At 43.2% G+C, this 19307-nt stretch overlaps 1 protein-coding gene across 1 annotated transcript in view; it reads right to left on the reverse strand.

Annotated features, from left to right (window-relative positions):
• The window catches only part of FAM227B (family with sequence similarity 227 member B), a 156797-nt gene that overhangs the window by 2971 nt on the left and 134519 nt on the right, over window positions 1-19307 (reverse strand). Inside the window, exons 11-13 of the mRNA XM_084816376.1 lie at window positions 8581-8651; window positions 5621-5781; window positions 95-172 (exon numbers count right to left, since the gene is read on the reverse strand). Of these exons, the coding sequence (XP_084672502.1) occupies window positions 95-172; window positions 5621-5781; window positions 8581-8651 (310 nt within the window). The remainder of the gene's footprint in view (window positions 1-94; window positions 173-5620; window positions 5782-8580; window positions 8652-19307) is intronic.

Below are 19307 nucleotides of genomic sequence, written 5' to 3' on the forward strand. Positions count from 1 at the left end.
AATGCTGTGCATGTTTAGACAGACAAAAGGCCTACAACTCCCACCGTGACCCAGCCATAGGACTGCATCTTTATAGTGTCAGTACAATACTCACTCAAGAAATTGATTGTGCAGGTTTTCTGTAAACTTTTGACTCTCCTCAATAACATCTACATAAGTTGGAGAAACTGGTGTGCTGTCATTCCAGTCAAGGAAAAATATATTTATTTTCAGACCTTTTGAGTAGCTGGCTATGGTAAATCCCTGCCAAGTGACTGTGCCATGCAAAAGAAGGTGGTGCTTAGTATGGCCTAGGGTGGCTGCATCTGGCACAGCATTTTCATTATTAAAGCCAGACACAGGTGAACATACATTCTAAAGTGAACAGAGACTGCAGAGCTAAATGGAGGCACACTCTGGCCTCTGCCAGCATCTAGGAGATCAAGGGCCACTGGGAAGCCGTGCCCCCTGCCTTCTAAGAAGAACATTATGGCCAGGGGGAGACCATGCTGGCTCCATCCACCGGCAAGTGAAGGTGCTGGCGCTCTAATGCTTGCTTTCCTCTTCCCTCTGCATTTCTTTTTCCTTTTGTATCATGTCAACTAGATTGTGGACCTGCAGGCAGGGACTGTCATCTTTTAATATTTGTACAGTAAATTTTAGACACTTTGTAAGGATTAAAAAATAATAATCCCGGAGACGGATCAGAGCATAGTAGTCTGTCTTCTTCCTAGTCCAGTTAAGACACACATAGGAAGAGAGTAGCTCTTTTCTGTTTAAGTTCTTTTTATGCCTCACTGAAATGACTGAGACAGTGATTGCACATGAGCATAAAAGGCCCAGCCCAGTTGTATTTCTTGTGTGCAACTCCCATTAAAGTGACTGGGATCTATGTGTGAGCACTAAGGGCCCAATCCAGCAGGATATTCGCTCCATTAGTTCTCTTGCACAGCTCCCATTCATGCCAAAGGGTCTTGTGACGGAAGACTTCCTTCTGGAATGGGATCTTTGACTTCTTGAAGAATAATATACAAAACATCACAATACATTTTTAAGCAACGTTTTCAGCAAATTATACAAATGTCTGCATAAAATTGCTGCAATCTACATAAATATTATTGTTCCTCTATACCAGCAGTGCATAACCTAAACCTCTCTGAGGGACACTTTTACATATTTATTAAGAGGCAGGTATCAATTCATAAGATGCAGGGAAGTATTTCTGGTACAATGTTATTGGGGTTTTTTTTTAACTCATTCTGTTGGCCTCCTCTTTCTCTGTGTCCCGTAGTGAATCCTCTCTGTAACCTGATAAGTGTCTCTGTCTCTGACCTTTCTGTTAATTTTTAAAGAATAATTTTTAGGCTGCCATTAAGGGTAGAACCTTACCAAGGCAGCATACATAACAAAAGAAACAATACAAAACAGTAGCACTCAACAAAAAACGTAATTATAGCTCAGGGTTGCATAAACCTGTGTACCTGCCTGTTCAGTCTGCCATTCAGGAGCTAGCCCTTGATGAGCAACAGTTCTTATGTTTTTTTAAGTGCTAATTATGACACTGTGAGTACTTGGTTTTTAATGTTTTTATAAATGTCCTATTTTAATACATTTTAATGTATTTTTTGTTAACCACAGAGATTTAAAATCATTTTTAAATTTGGTAAATCTATTAAAGAAATAAATACATAAATGTAGTATTTAAATCAGATAAAAACCTGAATAAAAAGCTTGTTCTGGTGGAGGAATTTAGAACATTAATTTTAAAGGAAAACAAGCGGAATCTGTAACAAAATGTAGTGTATCCTTACCTACTAGTAGGAATGCTCCTGTTCAGCATGCTAGCGAGCCGTGTCTCCTCTGGCAGGCCGTCCCATCCTCCCTATTTTGCATTCATCTTTTCCAGTGGATAGTCAACATTCCATGGCACTGAACAGGTACAATCCTCACTGGATTGTTTGATTTTGGGGGTTTTGCATTCCCCCTCCCCTTTGGCATTAAACAGAAAAAAAATGTACTTCTGAAAATCTCACGGTTCACCTGAGGATGCTGTTATCTCCCTCTCTTGTCTCTCTGTGGCTACAGTCCTGCCAGCACTGATCACCTGAGTTTGATATTAGAAGGAATAATAGGACATCTAAAGGCCTACAGAGTAACTAAGAAATATAAAAAATGCAAACACACTGTTCCCAATGCTGATATAGCAACCACAAGGATGAATGGATGAATAAATAAATCAGGAAAGAGTCTCTAAAAGAAATGAGGGCCCCTAAGAAAGGATTTACCACATTTCCTTGAGATTAATCTAAGGCTGCAGACAAGAGCCATAAACCAGATCTGACACAGATATATACTATATCCTTGAGGAATCTGATCATGGTAGGCTTAAGTTAAAAGCAAGAAAAATCACTCTACTTTTAAAGTCATTTTTGGAAAGCCTTAAACCTCGTGGGTTTTTCTTCCTAGTTAAATTCCCGTGTAATTCTTTATAGGAAAACCAACAGTGTTAGAATCAGAAAAGAAAATGATGTTTACAAAGCCTTTTCCTTAGATTCTCCAACAAAAACTTTTCAAAAGAGTTGATTTATATCGTTTCTGATGGGTTTGTTTTTAAAAGCCAGTAGCAATTAGAAGTGGGATTCTGATGAAGATGTTGACATATGATGATGGTTATTGGCAGATCAAACACATGTAACTTGAGGATGTGAAATATGGAGAAATATGTAACCTCAGCTGTCCAGTTCTGAAAATCTTGTTTCATTTCATTTTGATCATTGTATCACAAGAAGGATACAGTCACACTGGAACGGGTTTGGGAGCCACCAACAAAAATTTTGGCTGTAAAAGAGAGACATGGCAGAAGTAGAACCCAAACCTCCAGAAAGCAATATCCTGACCATACAGTCACAGGAGCAGATACAGAAAGATACAGGGTGGGAACTTCCTTGATAGTCTCCCAGAGGACAACCTGTGAGAGTTGTGATTAGCATCCAGGACTTGGGCAAAAGAAAAGATTAAATTTTGAAGAGCAGTTGAACACCCACTGGCAAATGGAAGTGTTTTTTGACAATAACAAAGGGGAATGCAAAACTGAAATAAAAGACCACCAAAAATGCAATCCAGGAGAGAACACAGATGGGCTGGTTCAAAACGCTCACGGAAAAGCAGCCTTCCCCAACCTGGTGCCCTCCAGATGTGCTGGACTGCAAGTCCCATCATTCCCAACTAGTGTGGATGGGAGCAGCAGTCCAACACATATGGGGGGCATCATATTGGGGAAGGCTGCTGAAAGAGGTTGTAATTCTGAGTCAATCCAAAATTGCAGTTGGGATGGGGAGGGAGTCACCCGCTGTCAGTGTATTGAAGTAGTGTTCTGAGCACAGATCAGCTCTTAGCAGACACACACACACACAGAATGTGTGTGTCTGATGCTGGGTTCCTGATGCAGGGAAAGACTGAAGCCAAAAGGAGAAGGGGATGGCAGAGGATGAGATGGCTAGATAGCATCACTGATGCAATGAATATGGACTTGAGCACGCTCCAGGAGAGAGCGCAGGACAGGAAGGCCTGGCGTGCTATGGTCCATGGGGTCACGAAGAGTCGGACACGACTGAATGACTGAACAACAACAACACAGAGAGAGAGAGAGAGAAGAGAAGAATGGCCACCTTCATCATGGTAGTCCCTCCTCTGCCTAATAGGTGATCACTGCTGTGAGAGTCTTCATGAAGACTAATTTCAATTTACTTTTGCTAAGTGGCATACAAACATTTATTTACTTGAGGCATTTTTAACTACACCTTTCCCCAAGGCAGCCAGCAAAATCCTCTGAAGAATATCAAATAATGAAATATTAGAAACAAGCTTTTAAAATAACAGGAACCCAACAGCATTAAAAAAAAACATTGATAAGATTAATACTTGATGAGCTGAACAGCTTATCAGTGTTTTGAAAGCATGGGCAAAGAGGTACCACCTGTAATAGCAGAGATGGTGTTGAGCGAAATTGTCAGGGGAGGGAATTCCACAAACACGATGCCACAATAGAAAAGGCCTTCTCTCCAGCAGCCTAAGCTGTAGAAATGGGGCATTCAGAGAAGGGCTTCAGACCAAGATCTTAACTGGGAGCACAGGTTCCTATGGGAGCATACAAATAATTAGCAGCCTCCACTCTTAAATACTCCAGTTACCGTTCCAACATTCTATAACACAGACTTATGCACTTCACCAAAAGATGAAAAATACTATTAAAAAGCTGCAGTACAGATTTCCCTACTCTTTCATTTGGAAGGATTTTTGTATACAGCAGAGCAAGAATTCTCCTAAAAACATGCTTGAGGGAGTTCAGACATTAATCTTTATTGGGAATGGTTAACTCTGCCAAACCCTAGACTTGCTGGAAATGATTATGTGTGCAAGACAGAAGAAAATTAATTAAAATGACCAGCACTTCACAAACCCTTCACAGTTTTAACAGAAGGAAGCCAACCTAATGGCTTCAAAATCATCTGAAAGAGCCTGGGGTTACAGTGTTATAGCCAAGACAGTGCATAAACTCTCTTAAAAGTTGGTTAGTTCATAGCAGGGAGGTTCCAAATACTACAATTCATGTCCAAATTTAGATTCGAAAGTTAAGATCCCAAACTCATAAGGACCCAGGTAACTACTCCAGTATGGAAAAACATCATGTTGGACAACTAGAATGCATTTATCCAACAAACCCATGAGCCATCTACTCACTGGGCAAACTCATAACTAGAAGCCTACTTGAGGGGTTGTAACTCTGGTTTTCAAACTCTCTGCATTCAGGAAACACATTCCATGCTGACCCATCTGCTGAGGAACCCTGAGATCTGCCATGGAACCCCTGTATATTGCCAGTCCACTGCACACAGTTGTACATTGCAGGTCATTTGTCTTTCATGGTCTGCCATTGCTAATCTTCTTCTGATTAAGAATGCCTGATAAGCCTCCAAAGAATCCAATAGTTCTCTGGAATATAGCTCTAAATCAGTAGATTATGGGCTGGAGACACTTCAGTCTTGAGATATGGTTCAGCATAAGGATCCCAGACCCTTCAGGCTAGCTTTGACAACCATGTTTCGGCATAATATTTGACTGTTGCTAAATTGTTTTGCTTTGATCTAGTAATATGATGAGAAACTGCCCACTGTGGTGTGTCTCCATCAAGTAAAGAGAATGCTGATGAGATCCATATTCAGGGTCAAACTAGATGTAATGGCAGCAACCACGTGTGTCTTTCCTGAACACATATCAAACAGCGTGTATGTGACTGATTTTAACATCAAAAGGGGGAGCACAGGTGAGGGGAGTTGAACCCTCTTGCTCATTTCCCCTTCTCAAAACCCCCAACCCCTAACACTTTTCTTTGAATACGGGTCACTTCTGATATCAGAGTTGGCCTCAGAGGGAAAAAGAAGTTCGGGCAACTGACCCCAAACTTCTAGTTTGGCCCTTAGTGTTAAAGAAAACTGAATCTTCAAACGTGCAGGCTACATTTCTGCCCTTCCCAACCCCACATGCATCTAACTTGCTTAAAAAAAACTGAGTTAAAGCATTTTAGTGCAGGGTTCAGATTTTGTAAACACAGCTCAGGTAACAACTTTTTTTAAAAGGATATGGGATTTTGCAGATTTCAGTGTGATTGATCCTGTAAGCCCGAGAGTTTGATAAGGTGTTAGAGATTCCGTGCATCTGAAGATAATATAAGACCAGAGGACTTTGACCACCAAGGTTGAATAGCGAACGCTGAAAGTCTGGCCCATCTCCAATATAATGGGACTATAAAGAAGATGGAAAGAGCCTTTATTAGAGATCACAGCTCACTGTAAATGAACTACAATATACCACAGCAAAATGAGATGACCTTAAATTCTAAAATAATGGACAGGCTGCACACTCTTTGTAACCAAATGGCCCCACTGTAACTGTAGTAACCCCACTGAGGAAAAACAGTACTATGAACAGCTGGGGGGGGGGGGGGGTTAGGTTGTTACCGACTAATGCAAATCCTTAAACACTACTGTATGAGTATCAGGCCACTTTTCCATAACCCTGATATATGCTTCAGGGTATGTACGTATCTGTTGTTCATACTTTGTGTTTGCTGTCAGAAGCACTGGCATTAACATCTATGTACCCACAGAAATTAGGGTAATCTACCAATGCTTGAATAATAAGCCCTTATTCCTTGCATTTTATTCCCAACCATTTTCTTCCTTTTTGCCCCTTGTAGTTCATGTTTACAGTATGTATGGGCTTCCTTCTGATATGATTAGTGGGCTGTTCATTAATGGTTTGAGGTTAGCTTCTTTCTTTTTTTTTAACATACACAGACAATTGTGAAATCCTTAAAGATACCACTGACTTTGCTAGGTTATGCAATAGTTTTTTAAAATGAGAAAAGGGGAGATCCTTCACTTCTATAAGTTTGCAAAATAGTGGATTGTGCAAGGCTAGGAATGGTTTTTAGCTGGATGTACATGCAATCAGAGTGTGATGAGGTTTGGGTTAGCCTAGGGCTTTCTTCACACGGAACTTTTATCCTGGGATTGAGATTGCTTCTTCACAGAAGTCTGCAGTCTCTTTACATGAAGCCGTGACCCTCCAAGGCATCTCCTCCACTAAATGCCCTTTGTTCCATTTTTAAATGGATTGCAGATAATGAGCTATCAAATTACCCCATTGTGTTCAACTTCAGTTTCCTCTGGGAAAAGAGTAAAAGCGGCAAGAAGAGAAGTGAGATCAGTGAAAGATAATGGTAGACTCAGATAGGGGGAGAAAGAGGGGGAAAGGGGAGGGGGGAAAGGAAGCATGTGAAAAAGGGAGTCGTCGTGATCCTGCATTTAAAACGGAAGCAGAAAGCCCCGTTTTAAATGCAGGATTTTAGGCTGGTGTAGAGATGCCATAAATTACCTTTCAGGTGTCCGTTGCAGCCCAGTGCCGCTGACTGCAAACATCTTAAGGCAGTTGATAGCCAGGAACATTATGATGATGTGTTTTAGTTTGAGGTAGGATGGCCCAAGAAGGCATTGGAAATAGGTGGAGATTACTCATCTTTCTTCTCCCCCACTAGATAAGGGGAGGGGGTCAGTAAGGTCGCTCTGTGTAGCAGGAGGTTACAGGAGTGCTGGAACTGGGTCTGAAAGGGAGGCAGAGAGCTAACTTTGCTCTCTGCAGGAAAACCTATGGCAACATACGTTCTCCTTGGAATCTGATAGAGAACAAGCATCTCTTGGGATGCGAAATGCTGTGAACTCTCCTCTTATGCTCAGCTGTATATATGTGTACATAAACCTTTTATCACAGAAAGTCTTCAGTGACCTCTTTCTAAGGAAACTGAACCGTGGGCAAGCACTGGAACCCATGAAACATCTCACAGCTTGCACATGCATAACACACAGGAAACAGAAACAAGAAAAGGAAGAGGAGAAAAACAATTCTGATAAAGTGGAGGAGCGTGATGATGGCAGGGATTAACCATTTATCCAAATGACAATATAGGAAAACAAGTTAAAGTTAGGGTTTAGTATCTCTTCAGCAAAAAAGTGAAGAAGTGGAGTACTTATTAGGTCAGGATGCAGGATTAGACAAAGGACCACACATTTGCTAGTATAGTTCTCTCTCACTCTCACACATACACACCTGCTGGTGTAGACATAGTTGGGAGAGTACAATTTCCATCACCAGGGCTCCCCCAAGACATTTTGCTGCCAGAGGCAGAACAGTAAATGCCCTTCCCAACACACACCCACACACAAGTTAAGTACATGGTACCCAAGGCTGGACAAGTTATTATGGCACCTGTGCCAGAAAATGCCATAAGCACCACTTCCTGTGGGTAAAAATAATAATAAATTTGATAACTAACAATGTGCTCCCCTTTCATGATACCCCAAATCAGCGGACTGAGGCAGCTCTCTGCCTAATGGCAAAGCCTGCCCTGTCCTAGATCACTGGATATGAGATATGTCCGGTGTTATTGGGAAAGATTGTGGCAGGGTTACCTTACCATGAGGTGGAGTGAAGTAGCCACTTCAGGCAATAGATTTGGGGTGCCATGGAAGTGTGGCACACTTTTGGTTATTTTAATTTAGTATGATATATTTTAGCAAGGGGTGTGTATGTGTGTATAAGAGAGGGGGGATTTTTGCCTCAAGTGCCAAAATGTCTTGGGCCAGTCCTAGGTTGTGGCCTTCTTTGGAAATATTTGACAGGGGCACTACAAAATCCCATGTTAACTGCATCTTTACTGGACTAATCTGATACATTACCATTAAAGAGTAGTGTATCAATTGCTTGTATGTTGCATGAGAGGTCTAGAGTGAATTCTGTTCTCAGCTTTGGCCAACACATGAAGTCGATTGACATTGTTTTAGCAAACATTGGAAACTCGGTTTGGCCACAGGAGCAGATTTCAGAAGAAAAAGAGACTTTGCAGTCTGTGGGGTATAAACTGCCCGATTCCCCTCTCTCCAAATCAGCAAATTAAATAAAGCTCTTAAGGCTAACAAAAGCAATGTTTATTTTAAAATAAATAAGATGGGAAGAACAAAATTGCACCTTCTGTATCACACATACCTGTTTCTTTGGTCGTATTAATTCTTTCTTTGGTTCTTTCTTTGGTTCCTCCTTTGCCAACTGAAACCGCACTGCACAAAATACAAACACAAGTCCCACTATTTACGCTGTTCCATACCTTCCAGACACATTTATTTCCTTGGGTAGAAGCATGATTTGACTCCTGTCCTACTCCATATTGCTCTCCTCAAAAAGGCATACAATCCCTCCATCGACAGTGAGGCAGGAGCAGCTGCAGACAAGTCTACTTTGACAGCCATCCAGCAACCATTTCAACATAACCATTAAGTGCTTGGCTAATTCCCAGGGTCAGTCTGGATTCTGGTGTGCATGCAGCAAAGTGGTTGTGGTCAGCTTTAAGGACAGTGACTGATAACTGAATCACTGTCCTTACAGCAATAGAGTTGTTGCACGAAGGAAACATTTCTTCAGAACACCAGCCAAGGAGCATCAACCTAGATGGCCTGGGATTCAGTCCCTGACATCTCTATTTGAAAAGGATCATGTAGAAGACAATGAGCAAGACCTCTGCTGGTGACCCTCAAGAGCAGATGCAAGTTAGAGTGGACAGTACTGGACTAGATGGAGAACAGTCTTACCAACACAAGACACAGCTGCCAGCCCCGTGGTCTGGTTTTGCAGATCAAGTTGCTGTTAAAAGGTACAGAAGCAGGCCAGGACATTATAATCCTGAATTGTTAGTAGCCCACCACACTCCCTAAATGCTGTCTCTGTACAATATGGCAGTTCATAGCAACACCTCTCAGTGCTTTGCCAGGCATGCTAAGCGCTTTCAGGGAGGAGGGTAGCCTATTGTTCCTACCACTGGTGCAATCTTGCACTGAAAAACCAAACTCATAATTGCTTCCAAGAGGTAGCAGTGTCAGTCTGTTGCAGAAAAATCAACAACAAATTTACATTTGTTTGATTCAATTGAATCAAAACAATGGTTTTCTCTGGCACAAAGGTGCTAATGGGGCAAAGCTGATGGTTGTGTTATCACCTATTACTGCTGTTGTGAATGATTACTGTGCTTATTTAGGATACATTTAAGTTTTACATAGATTGTTATAGACTGTACCTCTTGCATTTCATGGCTATTTCATGGTCCCACTGTTACAATGCTTTTCTCTATACGTGTGAGTGTTTGTCTATTCACACACTAAACACACACACATATGATATATAAAATCTGTGATGCAAGGTAACACTATACATCTAATAAAGTAGGCTCTGGTTCACAAAAGCTCATGTCACAATAAATCTGTTCATTTTTGAGATGCCGCAAGGCACTCGGCTGCTTTGTCAAGGAGTAATGGTTTCTTGGGGGCTTTGGGGGCCAAGTGACACAGAGTGGCTTGACTTATCCCCATTTGCCTTGCTTAGGATGCTTAGGATGTTTGGTCAAGCTCCAAACATGGGAACACAAACAATATTTTAGGCATTCTCAAGGCAAGTGTGCCAGAGGTCAACAAGTACATGCAAAATAAAACAACAGTTTGGGGCCAGAAATGAGGGCAATCTTATGTTTTGTGGATGACAGGAAATCCACTCATCAAAATAAATTGCAACCACTAGAGCCTTCTGCAGCATTACAAAAATGAAGAACCATCTGCCACTGGGGAAAGTATTACTGATTTATAACCACCACAAAATTTAGAATTTTATGTGGAAAAACCTCTCTCTAAATTCCACAACAACTTTGAAGTACTCCTCAGAATTGAACAAATTGAACTCCCTCCTCTCTAAATCATCATGTCATGCACACATTGAGACTCTACAGCTCTGCCTGTTTGTCTAGCATGGACCTGCATGTGGAAGAGGAAGCTCTTATGAAAAAGGAAATCATGGAGGCCTTGGGCCATCCCCTCTTACATCCCCTCTTACATGTAACATGCCTAGCTTACAATCCTAGGCATGTTGAGGCAGAAAAAAGTCCTACAGCTCCCAGCTTCCCTTTAGCCAGCCATGCTGGCTGGGGCATGCTGGGAATTGTAGGACGTTTTTCTGTCTAAACATGCATAGAAATTTTGCGTGTAGGAATTCTTGCCTGCGTTTCCTCGGTGCCATTATCTAGACCTTTCATGGTACCTATAATCAGGGAAGTCGCCATGCGGTCACTATGGTGGGCACCTCCTCGCAGCTGTCTAAATTCCCAATAATCAGCTCTCCCTAAGCTCCCTTCTTCTAACTCCTAAAGAAATTTCCTGAGCATAAGAGGATAGGAGTATAAATGAGAAATGCACCTTATCATGAATAGGCAGTAAATGAAGAATAGGCAAAGGGAATATAGGACCTGTATGTCTATATGGTATGATCTCTTCTGAACGGGGTCAACTCCCCACTATCTGTTTTTGTTGTTGTTGTTTATTCGGTCAGTCGCGTCTGACTCTTCATGACTTCATGGACCAGCCCACGCCAGAGCTTCCTGTCGGCCGTCGCCACCCCCAGCTCCCCCAAGGTCGAGTCCGTCACCTCCAGAATATCATCCATCCACCTTGCCCTTGGTCGGCCCCTCTTCCTTTTGCCTTCCACTTTCCCTAGCATCAGCATCTTCTCCAGGGTATCCTGTCTTCTCATGATGTGGCCAAAGTACTTCAGTTTTGCCTGTAATATCATTCCCTCAAGTGAACAGTCTGGCTTTATCTCCAGGAGTATGGACTGGTTTGATCTTCTTGCAGTCCAAGGCACTCTCAGAATTTTCCTCCAGCACCACAGTTCAAAAGCATCTCTCTTCCTTTGCTCAGCCTTCCTTATGGTCCATCTCGCAGCCATAGGTTACTACGGGGAATACAATACCATTGCTTTAACTATGCGGACCTTTGTTGTCAGTGTGATGTCTCAGCTCTTCACTATTTTATCAAGATTTGTCATTGCTCTCCTCCCAAGAAGTAAACATCTTCTGATTTCCTGGCTGCAGTCAGCATCTGCAGTGATCTTTGCGCCTAGAAAGACAAAGTCTGTCACTGCCTCCACCTTTTCTCCCTCTATTTGCCAGTTATCAATCAAGCTGGTTGCCATAATCTTGGTTTTTTTGAGGTTTAACTGAAACCCAGCTTTTGCACTTTCTTCTTTCACCTTCGTCATGAGTAAGAGTGCACGAAAGTCACTTACCTGGTCTCGCAGCTTGCTTCGTGGTGGTGGGGAGGCGCTTCGCTGCTCCCCCCGAAGTTCAGGCCGGGGGGGGGGCTTCCCTCCTCACCTGGCCAAAATTCAGGCCGGGGGGGAGGCTTCCCGCCTCGCCCGGCCGAAATTCAGGCCGGGGAGGAGGCGCCTTGCTTCGCCCGGCCGCGAAATAAAAAGTTAAAAAAAAATGCCCCCGTGATAGGCTACGTGACGATTTACGTAGCCTATCACGGCTAGATCTGCAAAGTCAGCCGTCATAGGCTACGTAAATCGTCACGTAGCCTATCACGGGTGACTTAAAAAAAAAAAGCGCGTACGCAAATGGCGGCCCCCATAGGGAGCCGCCATTCGCATTCCTTATTTGGTCGCCGTAGTCTACGTAATCTTTACGTAGACTACAGCGACCAAATAAGGAACGCGAATGGCGGCTCCCTATGGGGGCCGCCATTAGCCGTACGCCCTTTTTTTTTTTTTTAAGTCACCTTTGACTTTGCAAATCTAGCCATGATAGGCTATGTTAATCGTCACATAGCCTATCACGGGGGTGTTTTTTTTTTTTTTTAACTTTTCTTGGAATGGCGGTGGCGGCAGCCGGTCGAAAGATCAGCTGCCGCCCCTGCCCCTGTCGAAGCCCTGCCGAACCGCCGCTGTGGCCCGCCACCGGGAGCGACATTCGGGAAAGGTAAGTCCCATCCCGGGGGGGGGGTGCGAGGGGCGGGGGGGTACAGAGAATTTCTCCCCGAAACTACTTCGGGGGGCCTAATATGTTGGCACTCGGCCCCCTGAAGTTTCGGGGAGAAATTCTCCCCCATCCCTAGTCATGAGGTTCCTCAGCTCCTCCTCGCTTTCAGCCATCAAAGTGGTATCATCTGCATATCGGAGATTGTTAACGTTTCTTGCAGCGATTTTAACTCCAGCCTTGGCTTCATCAAGCCCAGCACGTCGCATGATGTGTTCAGCATACAGGTTGAATAGGTAGGGTGAGAGTATACAACCCTGCCGTACTCCTTTCCCAATTTTAAACCAGTCCATTGTTCCGTGGTCTGTTCTTACCGTTGCTACTTGGTCCTTATACAGATTCCTCAGGAGGCAGACAAGATGACTTGGTATCCCCTTACCACCAAGAACTTGCCACAATTGGTTATGATCCACACAGTCAAAGGCTTTAGAATAGTCAATAAAACAGAAATAGATGTTTTTCTGAAACTCCCTGGCTTTCTCCATTATCCAGCGGATATTGGCAATTTGGTCTCTAGTTCCTTGCCTTTTCTATACCCAGCTTGTACATCTGGCAATTCTCGTTCCATGAATTGCTGGAGTCTACCTTGCAAGATCTTGAGCATTAGCTTACTGGCATGTGAAATAAGTGCCACTGTTCGAGAGTTTGAACATTCTTTGGTGCTTCACTTCTTTGGTATGGGGATATAGGTTGATTTTTTCCAATCTGTTGGCCATTCTTGTGTTTTCCAAATTTGCTGGCATATGGCATGCATCACCTTGACAGCATCATCTTGCAAGATTTTAAACAGTTCAGCTGGGATACCATCATCTTCTGCTGCCTTGTTATTAGCAATGCTTCTTAAGACCCATTCAACCTCACTCTTCAGGATGTCTGGCTCTAGTTCACTGACCACACCATCAAATCTATCCCTGATATTATTATCCTTCCTATACAGATCTTCCGAATATTCTTGCCACCTTTTCTTGCTCTCTTCTGCTTCTGTTAGGTCCTTGCCATCTTTGTTTTGGATCATACCCATTTTTGCCTGGAATTTACCTCCAATGTTTCTAATTTTCTGAAAGAGGTCTCTTGTCCTTCCTATTCTATTATCTTCTTCCGCTTCCATGCATTGCTTGTTTAAAAATAATTCCTGATCTCTTCTGGCTAACCTCTGGAATTCTGCATTGAATTGGGCATATCTCCCCCTTTCACTGTTGCCTTTTGCTTTCCTTCTTTCTTGGGCTACTTCCAGTGTCTCAGCAGACAGCCATCTTGCTTCTTGGTTTTCTTTTTCTTTGGGACGTTTTTTGTTGCCGCCTCCTGAACAATGTTGTGAACTTCTGTCCATAGTTCTTCTGGGACCCTATCTACTAAATCTAGTCCCTTAAATCTATTCTTCTCCTCCACTGCATATTCATTCGGAATATTAGTGAGCTCATATCTAACTGATCTGTGGGTCTTCCCTATTCTCTTGAGTCTGATTCTGAATTGTGCAATAAGAAGTTTGTGATCTGAACTACAATCAGCTCCAGGTCTTGTTTTTACCGACTGCATAGATGTCCACCACCTTTGGCTACAAAGGATGTAGTCAATCTGATTTCGGTGTCGACCGTCTGGTGAAGTCCATGTATAAAGTCGTCTCTTAGGTTGTTGGGAGAGAGTGTTTGTTACGCACAGTGAGTTGTCTTGGCAAAATTCTATCAGCCTATGTCCTGCTTCATTTTGTTCTCCCGGACCATGCTTGCCTGTAATTCCAGGTGTCGTTTGACTACCGACCTTAGCATTCCAGTTTCCTGTAATGAAAATAACATCTTTTTTTGGCGTACTATCCAGTAGGTGCTGCAGATCCTCATAGAACTGATCTACTTCTGCTTCTTCAGCATCTGTGGTTGGGGCGTATATTTGCATCACTGTGATGTTAAATGGCTTACCCTGAATTCGAATTGAGATCATTCTGTCGTTTTTTGGATTGTATCCAAGCACTGCTTTAGCCACTTTATTATTAATGATGAAGGCTACTCCATTTCTTCTGTGGTCCTCTTGTCCACAGGAGTAGATCTAGTGGTCATTTGATGTGAAGTGGCCCATTCCAGTCCATTTCAGTTCACTGACACCCAAAATGTCTATATTTAATCTTGACATCTCCTCAATAACCATATCCAATTTGCCCTGGCTCATAGATCTTACATTCCAGGTTCCTATGGTGTGTTGATCTTTAGAGCATCGGATTCGTCGTTCACCACCAGCACTGTTGGCTGCTAGCTGTCCTTTCGGCTTTGAGCTAGCTGCGTCATCACATCTGGGGCTAGTTGAACTTATCCTCTGTTCCTCCCCAGTAGCATTTTGACCATCTTCCAAACTGGGAGTCCCATCTTCCGATGGTATACTGACATATCTCTGGTTATACTGATCCATGTAGTTTTCATGGCAAGAATACTGGGGTGGGTTGCCGTTTCCTTCCCCAGGGATCATATTTAGTCTGACTTCTCTGCCATGACCTTCCCGTCTTGGATGTCCCTTCACGGTTTAGCTCATGATGTCATTGAGGTGCTCAAGCTCCAGCACCACGAGAAGGTAACAATCTCCCACTATCTGTACCTGCTATAATAGGATATCCCAGGACATCCCAGCTCTACAACTCCCTCTCCATCAATAGGAGCTTCAGAGCTTGAACTTTTGAACTTGCGGGAGATCATGGGTATTTGCATGCAACTAGATGCTTAAAATGGCTCCTGCTTCAGTCAGGTTTGTAATGTAAAGCCTGCATTGGCCATGGCTCTGAATGCCCGTTTCATCTCCAATTAGGTTTTTGCCCTGATGCTGAAGATCTGCAGCCCCCTCACTCTGACATGCTCCTGACAGAGTATACAGGAAGGTTAGATAAAACATCTCAGTATCCCATTCTCTTTCTCAGCTTAGCCCTTCCCTATCCCTTGTCAGCTTTCCAGCTTCCAATGTTCAACCTCCTGTCCTCCTGAACTCTGAAACATCACCAAACAGCTGCTGCCTCCCCCCGCCACTCTCTCTCTCTGCCTCCTCTCCTCTCCTGTTTGGAACAACTTTTAATAATGTACATTACAAACTGACCCTTATTTTACTTTATCAGTAACTCCCATCCACCCCTTTTCTGGAAAAGCTCTGGCCTGGTCTCTGTAACTCCCTCCTGGATGCCTTACACGGGCACTCTGCAACCTAAAACGTGCTCATTTCCATGTTGGCCACTTATGAACCACCAAAAAAGGAGGCAATGTATCACCAGAAAAGGAGAAAATGTATCTCAAAAAAAAAGAGGACAAAAAAGGACACTGGTTTGCATAAAATCTATGTATGCTAATTTATATGTATAGATGCAAATTTAGAAATTATTATTATAATTTAAATAGAAATACAGTACATCTCACCATAGTGTAAAAGACTGTGACCACTGTGCACCTTCCTCAGTCTGCTGTCCAGATGTTAACTCTTGATGGGCAACTTTAAGGTATCAGCTGTCTCCTTTCTTAGGCTTCTTTACCTTTCAACCAGACTTGGACAGGACAGCCCTCAAATAGAGGACTGACCTCTGTAAAAGAGGGCACATGAGCACCCTGCATTTCTGGGCCAGCTCTAGATGGATGGACAGCTGCGTGTGGAGTTCCCCAAGTACCAGAGTTAAATTCTCCTTAGTCATTTGTGATCCCGAAGAGCTTACTCCTTGAACATGGAAAATAGGTTTCAGATGTGTATAGAGATGTGTGTCCCAAGCAAGTGTGGTAACAATTTTCAAGATAAGATGGCTATTAAAGCTGAAAATGTAGTATCAAGACAGAACTGGGAATTTTAGACTTTACCTCACAAAAGTAAGATTAATTAGCACTATTGATTAGATCTGAAAACAAATATTGTGTCTGGGCACTCCCTCCCCTTGTAATACAAAACTTCTGAGGTTCATTAAATTACAGTTTCCCATTACATCTGAACTGGAAACCTGATTTAAACCACAGAGATTAAACCACAGTTTCCTGGTTTGGATGTAACAGGAAACTGTGGTCTAATAAAACCCAGAGGTTTTGCATTACAGTGTATGAGAGAAACAGGAGGAAAGGGAAAGGGGAATATTATTGTTATTAGTTACTGCATGTCTGTACCGCCCCATAGCCAAAGCTCTCTGGTGTTACAAAGATTAAAAATCATTAAAATTACAGTATACAAAGTTTAAAAAACCATTTATGTAAAAACACACAGACAGTACACACAGAGACAACATATATCTAAAACAGCTTTAAGGAATCAACCATAATCATAAGACAAATCCAGGACCTGATTAAAACTCATCATATGCTGCCAAATGCCTGAAAAAAGAAAAAGGTCTTGACCTGGTGCTGAAAAGATAACAATGTTGGCGCCAGGCGGGTCTCATCAGTGAGATTATTCCATAATTGGGGGGCCATCACGGAGAAGGCCCTTTCCCTTGTTGCTGTCTTCCGAGCCTCCCTTGGAGATGGCACCTGGAGGAGGACCTTAGATGCTGAGTGTAGTGTATGGGTAGGTTCATGTTGGGAGAGATGCTCCATCAGGTATTGTGGTCCCAAGCTGTTTTTCTGTCTAAACTTCATAGGTTAAAACCAGCACATTGAATCCAGCTCAGGACCATACAGGCAGCCAGAGCAAGTGGGCCAGAGTCGGTCTTATATGTTTGGACTTTCTAGTCCCTGTTATCAATCTGGCTGCTGCATTTTGCATGAGCTGCAGCTTCTGAACTGTCTTCAAAGGCAGTCCCATGTAGAGCACATTGCAGTAATCTAACTTGGAGGATACCTAGGCATAGCCAACTGAAGCCAGGTTATCCCTGTCCAGATAGGGGCATAGCTGGGCCACTGACCGAAGTTGGTAGAAGGCACTCCATGCCAGTCAGGTCACCTGAGCCTCAGGTGACAAAGACAGCTCCAGGAGAACCCCCAAACTACAAACTTGCCCCTTCAGGGGGAGTACAACCCCATCCAGAACAGGTTGAGCACCCTCCATCCGGTCAGGAGGTTGTTGTTGTTCGGTTGTTAAGTCGTGTCCGACTCTTCGTGACCCCATGGACCATAGCACGCCAGGCCTTCCTGTCCTCCGCTCTCTCCCGGAGTGTGCTCAAGTTCATATTCATTGCATCGGTGATGCTATCTAGCCATCTCATCCTCTGCCGTCCTCTTCTCCTTTTGCCTTCAATCTTTCCCAGCACCAGAGTCTTTTCCAGGGAGTTTTCTCTTTGCATTAGGTGGCCAAAATATTTGAGCTTCAGCTTCAGGATCTGTCCTTCCAAGGAGCAGTCAGGATTGATTTCCTTTAGGATGGACTGATTTGACCTCCTTGCAGTCCAGGGGACTCGTAAAAGTCTTCTCCAGCACCACAGTTCGAAACCATCAATTCTTCAGCGCTCAGCCTTCCTTATAGTCAAGCTCTCACAGCCATACATTGCTACTGGGAAAACCATAGCTTTGATTATACAAATCTTTGTCAGCAAGGTGATGTCTCTGCTTCTTATATGCTGTCTAGGTTTGTCATAGCTTTCCTCCCAAGGAGCAAGCGTCTTTTAATTTTATGGCTACAGTCACCGTCTGCGGAGATCTTGGAGCCCAAGAAAATAAAATCTGTCACTGCTTCCATTTCTTCCCCTTCTATATGCCAGGAAGTGATGGGGCCAGATGCCATGATCTTAGTTGTTTTAATGTTGAGTTTCAAACCAGCTTTTGCGCTCTCCACTTTCACCCTCAACTCTTTAGAGGCTCTTTAGATCCCCTTCGCTTTCTGCCATTAGGGTGCTATCATCTGCGTATCTGAGGTTGTTGATAATTCTCCCGGCAATCTTAATTCCAACCTGTGATTCATCCAACCCGGCGTTTCTCATGATGTACTCTGCATATACATTAAATAAGCAGGGCGACAAAATACAGCCTTGTCGTACTCCTTTCCCAATTTTGAACCAATCGCTTGTTCCGTGTCCGGTTCTTAGTGTTGGTTCTTGTCCCTCGTACAGGTTTCTCAGGAGACGGGTAAAGTGGTCTGGTACCCCCATCTCTAAGAATTTGCCACAGTTTGTTGTGATCCACACAATCAAAGGCTTTAATGTAGTCAATGAAGCAGAAACAGACGTTTTTCTGGAATTCTCTTGCTTTCTCCATGGTCCAGCGAATGTTGGCGATTTGATCTCTAGTTGCTTTGCCTCTTCGAATCCCAGCTTGTACTTCTGGTAGTTCTCCGTTCGCATACTGCTGAAGCCTAGCTTGTAGGATTTTGAGCATCACCTTGCTGGCATGTGAAATGAGCGCAATTGTGCGGTAGTTTGAACACTCTTTGGCATTGCCCTTCTTTGGAATTGGAATGTAAACTGACCTTTTCCAGTCTTGTGGCTACTGTTGAGTGTTCCAAATTTGTTGGCATATTGAGTGCAGCACTTTAACAGCATCATCTTTTAGGATCTTAAATAGCTCAGCTGGAATACTGTCATCTCCGCTAGCTTTGTTGTTAGTAATGCTTCCTAAGGCCCACTTGACTTCACTCTCTAGGATGTCCGGCTCAAGTTCAATGACCGCACTATCATGGCTCTCAGGGACATTAAGATCTTTCCTGTATAGTTCTTCCGTGTATTCTTTCCACCTCTTCTTAATCTCATCTGCTTCTGTTAGGTCCCTGCCTTCTTTGTCCTTTATCATGCCCGTCTTTGCACAAAACGTTCCCTTGAGATCTCCGATTTTCTTGAATAGATCTCTAGTCTTTCCCATTCTATTGTCTTCTTTGATTTCTTTGCATTGTTCATTTAAGAAGGCCTTCTTGTCTCTCCTTGCTATTCTCTGGAACTCTGCATTCAGTTGGATATATCTTCCCCTTTCTCCCTTGCTTTTCACTTCCCTTCTTT

The sequence above is a fragment of the Heloderma suspectum genome, chromosome 11, assembly GCF_057233095.1.
Source record: "Heloderma suspectum isolate Gila_16-S chromosome 11, 16-S_ref, whole genome shotgun sequence".
In the NCBI taxonomy this organism is placed as follows: Eukaryota; Metazoa; Chordata; class Lepidosauria; order Squamata; family Helodermatidae; genus Heloderma; species Heloderma suspectum.